The 9,569-nt window shown below is 32.7% G+C and overlaps 1 protein-coding gene across 3 annotated transcripts in view; it reads right to left on the reverse strand.

The window, feature by feature from the left end:
* YTHDC1 (YTH domain containing 1) overlaps window positions 1-9,569 on the reverse strand; it is a 31,911-nt gene that overhangs the window by 12,202 nt on the left and 10,140 nt on the right. For 2 of the 3 annotated variants that reach the window (XM_006916508.3, XM_006916507.3), the window contains exons 3-9: window positions 9,453-9,569; window positions 8,908-9,343; window positions 4,403-4,492; window positions 3,884-3,937; window positions 3,195-3,289; window positions 1,600-1,708; window positions 1,389-1,512 (exon numbers count right to left, since the gene is read on the reverse strand). The exon at window positions 9,453-9,569 is cut by the window's right edge and continues 215 nt beyond it. In XM_006916508.3, coding sequence (XP_006916570.1) covers window positions 1,389-1,512; window positions 1,600-1,708; window positions 3,195-3,289; window positions 3,884-3,937; window positions 4,403-4,492; window positions 8,908-9,343; window positions 9,453-9,569 — 1,025 coding nt within the window. The remainder of the gene's footprint in view (window positions 1-1,388; window positions 1,513-1,599; window positions 1,709-3,194; window positions 3,290-3,883; window positions 3,938-4,402; window positions 4,493-8,907; window positions 9,344-9,452) is intronic. The other variant, XM_015592937.2, reaches the window with a different exon arrangement.

The following is a 9,569-nucleotide window of genomic DNA, read 5'->3' on the forward strand; positions in this document are numbered from 1 at the left end:
TACATTTTTATGCATACAGCCTTTTGCTACTTATTAACAATCAACCCAATACACTAGTTCCACTATATCATTGTCTATATATCTTTTTCCTCAGTGTAGCATGGTAAAGGTTTAACCTCTTAGGTTGGCCTACATTACTACTTATCTTTGCCTTCTGGTCTTCTCTTTATTACCTGCTTCATAAAAAAGGTGGCTCCCTATCTCACCCACATATCCTCCCCACAATTTGTTTCCATGTCCTTCCTTGTGCAAGTCTGCCTTCCTGAATATGAATAGCATTTGTCCTTCTTATTCTTACCCAATCCCACCATCTCCATCAAAGTTCAACACCTAAGTCCACTTGTAATTTACAAAATATTAGTAGGATCCCTTTCAGGAAACATTTAAAATTAATTTTATAGGTAATAGATTTGTACATGCCATATAAAGTTCACTTAAATAATCAGCTTTTTAACATTCTAGACTCAAGATGGAGTGGCTCCTGCCCAGTGCCAATCAGCAAACTGAAACTCATAACTTTTGTGTCCCTGTGTATGCTCTGCTGGACCGGGAAGACAGTTAACACCCTATGTCCAGACAATCCCCAAACCCTAAACCAAGGCTTTCTCACCCCAAACGAGGTTGACAGTATAGACACAGCCAACCAGGTATTTCCGATCTGTTTCTTCCTTATTCTTTATCCCATAAAAGATTTCTGCCTTCTGCTTCATTTTACGGTTCTCCACAAGAGACTATTTTATGTAGTGTCGAAAATTTTGTTTGTATAACCTAAATTGACTTCTTTAACCATTTTTCAATCATGTACTATCATTCAGTAAGAACATAATAACGGTGATAACTCCGTGTTCAAAATGTCTATTTTTCTAATAAACATATTTAAATCTTAATTACTCGTTTCAAAAGAACATACTGCCAACTAAACATGGTTTGCTAACTTCCTTAAAAAACACTACTTGTTCACAACTAAGTTACCCATCTCCAAAATGTTAGCAAAGTCGAAGAGTGAATAATTTCCCATTCCACTAAGTCACTAATAACTGATATGTTAAATCACTAAAATTACAGGTATATGCAGATAAACATTCCAAACAATCCATGACAAATTTATTGCTATATTACTAATACAGAGAAAAAACACATAAAATTCCTGAATAAACTTTTGCCTTTTGCATCCTGTATAAAGGTAGTGAACAAGACAAGCTAAGCACACTGATGTTACTTTTACATTGTTAAATTTTATGGATCCAAATCAACTTAGGAATGAGACTCTTAAAAAGAGAGAATAATAAATTAAAACTAAACTGCTGTGGAATTTTAACATTATTCCCAACTGGTAGCCCATCAACTGAAAACAAAAGGAACTTTAATTATCTACACTTATAATTTACCTGCAAATCCAGTCAATTTTAAAGACACCTCCCTGCATTTTAGCACTCATTCCTAAAAAAAATGGAAGTACCCAATGTATCGGGGATCCTCCATGATGTGACTCTGAAGAAAGTCTTGCAAATCCTAAGGGAATAAAATCACAACATTATATACAGATGCTAATACAGTATAATCAATATTTTTCTATATCCCAATTATTTTTATTCTTACCTTGAAATTTTCCACTCTCTCTGACAGAAAATATTAAGATAACACTCCTTGCAGATCTGAATGCAAAATTTAATTTCTTCTCATTTACTGGTAGTGTGGACCATACACCCTATACAAATGATGTAAAGATCAGAGATGGAAATTAGTGCAAATTTTTCATGTTTCCAATTTTATTTACAAAAGACCAATGCTACAGATACTGTTCTACTTTATATTCAAGTAAGCTATAATGAAGAGAGGTCTTATTTATCAGCTATCAAAATAACATAATAATTTATTAAAATCTCAGGAAAAATATGGAGACATTATCAACCTTAACAAAAAATCATTAAAACAACTAGAGTAAATACACGGGGGCTCAAACCTTATGCGTTAGAATACCACATAATAAAAACAATCAGCTACAATTACTTTAATATCGTAGACAATTACAGTGCTAAAAACATGTTGTTTAAAGGTGAATTGTAACATGTACATTTTTCTTCTTGAAAAACTGTGCCTAACAAAATATTTTAAAATTATTTTATTAGCAAATATACAAGTGAAGAATTTCTGCCAAGTTTCTAGCATTTCTCACTTTTTCTACTTAAGTTCAAATTTTTATGTACCAACAGTTTGTCTGAAGAGGTCTGTGTTCTTCACACAGAGCTAGAACATGCTCATTAAGTTCTGAAGGATTTTAAGCAATTTTTTCTTTATGAAAGATTATGAGAATAGTAAAGTAAGGCAGAAGCTCTAATTCAGTTTACTCTGCTCATACAAATTAGATCTCATTCATACTAAGTACTTTAGTACTTATGCCTAACTCCATACCAGCTGAAGAACAGAAACTTCCACTAGATAGCTATTTGGTGTTTGATTCTTTCCATCTGTGTAAAGTTTAAAGGGTAATCCTCAACTTAAGTTACAAATATAAAATATCCAAATTGACAGAAATATGGTTAGAAAAATGTTTAACTTTAATTTTTAACTTTCTGAAAATCAAGAGAAACTGTAATTACTCATTTTAAAATAAGAACAGAAAAATATAATAGTTGGTATAATGAACAGATGTATTTTTGTAGCAAAAACCTAAGAAAATTAGTATCTTACAACATCCTATAGCAACTGAGCCTATTGTTTTTATAAAGCCTGGGGTGCACCTTTAAGCTAATTCTTTCTTTTCTTCTAAATCCCAGTAATCTTATTTCTAATAAAAGAAACTCTCCACATAGGAATAATTTCAAGATCTCAAGGTGTAAAACAAGCATCAATATAAAGCAAAAACTGGCTAAAGAAACTTTTAAAAAGTATTAGTATAATAAATTAGCAATTGAAAAAGAAACAAAAATCAAGAGAAACATCTTTTACAGTACAAATTTATATATATATATTCTTTAATATCAAAAATCTGACTTCTAAAATTGTCTTTAAAAGATTTAAAAGAAAACTTATTATTAGGTTGCCTAACCAACCACAAAGCAGACCCTAAGTGGCAACAGAGCTCTAGATCTTTAAAGCTTTTATGAAAAATCACAGAATCTTAATGCTATTGAAGATAGCATTAAAACTGTCAAGATTAGGATAGTTTTAATGGAACTGATGATAGATAATACCTTAGCTTTGGCAAGGGACACATTCTCATGGTTGTTACTCTTTATGAGAAAAAATCTTGCATCCTGTAGGACATATTTGAGTTTACTCGTTTGATCTGAAAAAAAGAAATCCAAATTGATGAATGAGAGGCCATTATCATTCAAAGGACTATAACTTGTACTAACTGAAATTAGCCCTCCGCAACCCAGCTAAACTCTTAAAATTCATAATCATCCATTCAACCTGGAAAGCTAAGCCACAACACATAATAAAGCAAAGCTAAGAAAGGAACCAGCATTATGCAAGAAGGTAAATCTAATCCAGTGATGTTCCGATATATCAGATCTATACTTAAGTATGAAAATGGCTACAAATTTTATAGCTTTCATCAGATTATTTTTCTAAAGGTTAATAATTCGCCATTATGCTAATAAAAAATATATATGTGTGTATATATATATATATATATATACACACACACACCGCCCACTGAGTCCAAACACTGTAACATATCCTGAGATGTCTCTTCTAAAAGATATGCAACAAGAAGTGAACATGGAGCTTTACTGTTAAGATCACATTATTTTTTCCGTAATGTAATATATCAGAACATTACTACATTAAAATCAACTATTAATGGAGAACCAATAAGGCAAAATAATGACTTTATGCAGCATGCAATGAAAACAATTTCAAATTTAAATGATACCTTTTCGGACAGCACGAACGGAAGATGATAATTTCTCATGCTTCTTTTCTGAACCTGTATTTAGCCAAAGTACATTTGTTCAGATTGAGCTTTAATAGAGATAAGACAAAATTTCTACAGTCTTGTCACATAAAGTTTTCATTCAAGACAAATTATTCTTCCTGGCGCACCCACACACACAAAAAAAATACTTCTCAATGTGTACGAGTGTTTTGCTTTTTGGGTTGTTTGAATTTTTTTTAATATGTATATTTGAACAGTTTCTCACTCAGAAAACTAGTCACTGAATCATCATCTTCCAAGAAAAAAAAAAAGTGAAATTCCACTTAAGCAGTAACAGAACAGGATTAAAATAATAAGAAAAAGCTTAATTTCCTCTACAATTATTACACTGAACATGCCAAAAATCAATATTAATAGACATTAACAAGTTCACACTAAACTACAGCCTCCACACTTTCTACAGATCACATTACAGTCAGTCAGATATGATCACAAATAAAGGTAAAATGAGAATACCTGCATATGACTCTGATGCAGAGCTTCCACTTCTATCAAAAACAATTGGAGAGATGCCTCTAGCTCTCTTCCTTTCCTTCTTTTTCTCATCTAAAAACAATTCAAACAAGATTTTTAAAAACATTACAATATAGATATAGGTAACAAGAATATATATGTATTCTTTTTGCACTCTCTAAATATTAGTCATTGCTATTCTCTCTCCTGATTCATTTCCTCAGAATATGGTAAGAACACTTCAAAAACTTAGGACACTTTGTTACTTCTCCCACCAATTTCAATCAAATAAAACCACATGGCTATAATTGACAACTATCTATCCTATACATAAAAGTGATCTTGAATAAAGTTTTCCAACAGGGGAAATAAAATCTGCAAAGCGAACACAACTTTTCTTTCAATAAAATTTACTGTATTCCCTTCTACATGCATCTAAATCCTTTTAAAAGTACGCTATCATTCTTCATCACAATTCCAACTCATTCTATCCTAGGTGTCTAAAGAATTCCAGGTCCAAAGCTTTTCAACTATTGTGGGGGGGGGAACCCCACAAGTAAATTAAATGATTCCCTCCTCGTGGCCAATTCTTGCATTTCTGTCTTCAATTTCACTCTTCTTGACCATCTCCTTCCTGGATTACAATTCTTATTTTCAAATTCAATTTCAACTTTATTCCTAAATCTTAACAACAGCCCATTTATTTCTATAAAATGGATGAGAATCTTCAGTAGACAGAAAAGGTTTGCGATTACCTGTAATATAAAGACCATTTCAAAGTTAATTTGGAATTTATTAGCATGTAAATGAGAACCTAAAATGGAATCAGGCTCTCCTGCCTTTTTATTGGCATTTTAACTATACCATTCTAAGCTCCTTTACTTTTCAGCTAAGAGGTAAGGAGAAATATAAAGGGATAAAATTCATATACATATTTTAATTAAAAAGAAACAGGAAGCTGAAATATAATTAATGATCTTGCATATAATCCGTTATGACTCTATAGAATTAACCATTTGAAATGCTTTAAATAAATTATTTTTAATCCTCATAATAAGCTCATGAGGTACACATGCCATGATTCTGATTTATAGAAAAGGAAATCTCAATTTAGAGGGGTGGTAAAGACAACTGGGCCTAGGCCCCACGGTTTCTGGGTGGTAGAACCTAGTTTCAAATGCAAGTCCTGTAACTTGAAAGTACAAACTCTGAGCTCTGTTCTTATTGAGCAAATAGAAAAGATAAAAGATATTTTACTACAATTCTTAAAAGACAGAAAACTTCAAGGATATTGTAAATTCCTTTTCTTTTAGTTTATGCATCTTTCCCTTTGTAATTTACTAAGAACTGCTTCTCCAAATAGATGTAAGCCTGTAAAAGATGCTAATTTTCCTAATTTAGGGGTGAAAGGGAAGAGCAAAGAAGTCTATAATGGCACAATTACAATGCCAAGCCCATTTAAAGCCAGCAACCATGGGGCATAACAGTATTTCAAATAAACAGCTATAGAGAAAAACATTTATTTCCAGGGTGGCTTGCTCTGAATAATGATACATAACTTTCAAGTTTTAACATCCTTTCCCTCAAGGCAAACTATTAAGACCTCAAGTGAATAGACTGAAGCCTTTTAGTACGACTGAGAGCCTCACCCAAATAGAAAAACAGGAAGTTTTATCAAATTCCAAATCTCTCAGGCATGTCTTTTTCATTCACTGACTACACACTCCTACAGTGCTTGGCACATAAGTAGGAACCAGATTCACTAACTCAATGAATATGACACCTACATGAAAGAGATTTAAAAAAAAAAAAAAAAAACCTTGTTAAAATTGTTTTCCATTATTTCTTTCAAAAATTCTAACATGTTTCTTTTACTTTTTCCTCTGAATATTTAGAAGTCCAAGCTTTAAAAATTGATCACTAAGGATAATATATCTTTTTTGGCTATTTAAAAAGAATACTTTATGGAGCCAAATATATGTGATAAAATGGTGAGTACACAGATGTTGTATTATAAAGTTGCACACCTGAAAATTTTATGTTACTAACCAATCTTACTGTTAGGTAATCAGGCATCAGGGACAGGAGCGAAGACCCAGCTCTATAACCACAGAAACTTTCCTGGAAGGCCTTCCTAAAGCACCTCCCAGAAACATCTCCCCGCTTTTAGGGTTATAAATTACCCCAAATCCTAGAACACCAAGGCCATAAAAGCTGCTGGCTAAACCAGCTACAAACACATGCGCAGAAAGTATTGCCCATAATTTCAGCCTCATTATGCCATCATTATAATACTATGTTTATGTTTGGAAGTTCAAGAATCTATTAACACGTGCACAGTAGGCATTACTCCCAATAAATTTAATAATAATAAAAAAAACTTTGTTTCAAAATATTGAAAAGATCTTTCACTAATACAGAAAAAAATAATCTGAGCAGAAGGAAGATCATCCCCAACTGTTTTTATGTAATGTTAAATCCAGCATTACAATGAGATATCTCCAAAGATTTTTCATGATTTTTTTTTTTTTGTATAAATAATTCCACTGCTCTTAAGTTTTTGATCCTCTTTCCCAGCTAATATTCTCAGGTCAAAAGAACAATGGAAGTGATCTAACAACCACCTTTAACAACCGGCAAGGTGTGTGACTTTTGTAAGGAAGTTACTGAAAATTCTGAGAAAAAGTAATGTAAAATAAACTGAAATCAAAAAAATTCATGATACAAAACTAAACTGTAATCCCTTGTATTTAAAAATTGACATCTCCTAATCAGAGCCCCAAATCCGCCTCATTTTTTTTGTACGTTATTATAAACTACACTATGATAAAAATAATTTCCTGCATACTAAACAGTCTCTAAAACACGTTCCACATAAGGGATTTTCTAAGGAATATCCTCAAATTTTCCTTTAATGAGGAAAATAAAGAGTTCCAGGTATCTTTTAAAACAATGTATCTTTCTCTTCTAACAAGTTTTGATATCAAGGTTTAACAAAACCATTGGCTAGCATTCAATTTGAAATGTCTTATCTACAAAAATATAAAAGTATTATTAAATAGCTTAATACAGTATCAGTATCATTATTAAAATTGAAGCTTATTAAAATTGAAAATTATTTTAGGCCCTACCCATTTAAATAAGTCTTCCTTGTTTGACTTAAACAAGACAAATATTCAAGTCTAAGAAACAGTTTCTAACATAGATTCCAAAATGAGATTCCTATCATGAAATGTTCCTAACCCCATGAGTGTTATATACAGTGAACATCCATTCATATTACCAATACAATTTTTGTTCTCTATCATTATAAATTATAATTGACATAATTCAGTTTTCAAAAAGTACGATAGAAGGATAGAATTAAAGATTCCACAAGTTTTTATATTAAACCCAATTACTCACCTAATCAGTTTAACTCTTTAACTTTCAACCCCCTTCAAAAACCTGTCTAAACTCTCTCTCAAATTTACAACTCTAATGAACAAAAGGTTGAAAACACTTCAGTTGCCAATCACTAAAAAATAGCTGGCCATTTACTCTACCATCTGTGCTATGTCAAGAATATGATTTACTAACAATGTACTACTAAAATGATAAAAATTCTATAATAATGAATATGTAACTATCTTATATGCCAAAAGAATAGGATTCTTCTTGCATTCCAGTATTTAGTACATTTGCTTATGTAGCAGATCTGGCTCCATCTTTACATAAGATAGCCATGAGAAAATCATCATCATACAGTGATCAAAGATCTTCACATACTGTGACCTCTCTTTGTTGTACTCCCTGAATTTGCCTTCCTAAAGGGACCCCCTTCAGGCTCGGAACTGCAACTACCTATGATTCCTACAATTACATCTCCCGGATCAGATAGGGATAAAGTGGTAGGACACATAGTAATGAAGGAATGCCCCAAGATGGCTCTTACCTAATCTCTCCACAAGATTTTCATATGTTATTTTCCATCTTGTACCTTTAAACCCAGCCCAGCCCTTTGGAGACCCTGCCCCAGTCAGTCAATACACAGAGAATTGAAACCAATTTGTGCTACCAAAAAAAAGAAATAGCTGTTTTGATTTCTACTGCCACATGATGGAAATCTAGATGCATTTAACATGTAAATATTGTAAGATCTAGTGGACGGATTCCATATACACTTCAACTACATCAGTGTTTAAACTGTTGTTAACTAATATGAAAATCTAAGAATTTATAACATTAAGACCTGAAATACATTTCCTTATAAACAACTGGACTTGTGTTCATTTATAATACAATCAATTTGTAGGTGTTAAATGCCTTTGCACAAGTATGTAAATCTTATTCAAATGTACTTAAAACACTCAAAAGCATAAAATTAACTATAAAAAAAATCACAAGACAATCTTATCATATCCGCCCCATCTCAAAAATTTTATAATTTAAACATGTTTAAGAATAAAACCAATTGGGTCTTTTTTTTTTTTTTTTAAAGACAAACTTTTATATATAAAAAGTAGTACCTGATCCATCTGTGCCTGAACCAGATCTAACAGACCCATCTGTGAAGGAAACGGATTCGGAATCAGAGTCGCTAGCCTCACTTCGAGTATCATAATCATTGCCTTCTTCCTTCTGATCTCTCTCATCTTGTTCATATTCTTCCTCGTCTTCTTCCTCTTCTTCTTCCTCTTCCTCCTCCTCCTCTTCTTCCTCCTCCTCCTCCTCCTCGTCTCCATCTTCATCCACCTCTTCATCTTCCTCTGCATCATCTTCTACCTCTTCATCTTCCTCCACATCTTCCACTCCTTCCTCCTCATTCTCGGTATTGTTGCCTTGCTCATCAGAAGAACCACTGCTGCCAGTCTCATGGTCAGAGCCATATTCTTCAGAATTCACTTCTTCCTTAGAAGATTGGCTGGATCTGCTTGCATGTCTATCCACGTCAAGCCCAATTCTCTGATGTTTAAAGAAAAAGGGAATCAGCAGTAATATAACAGTGAATAAACAGTTCTAAAGCCTCAAAAAGAATTGCTTTCTGTTTTATATCTGCAATGATATCTACTACCTCAGAACCTTCTGGTGTAGGGGATTTGGCCCTCCTTTCAGGATCCCTCTTCCGGAGACAAGTTTTGTCAGGGTGACTCTTATAAGGTTCTCTAGAGGTACTGCTTGACAAACGAAT

This window comes from Pteropus alecto, unplaced genomic scaffold (genome assembly GCF_000325575.1).
Source record: "Pteropus alecto unplaced genomic scaffold, ASM32557v1 scaffold46, whole genome shotgun sequence".
NCBI classification, from domain to species: Eukaryota; Metazoa; Chordata; class Mammalia; order Chiroptera; family Pteropodidae; genus Pteropus; species Pteropus alecto.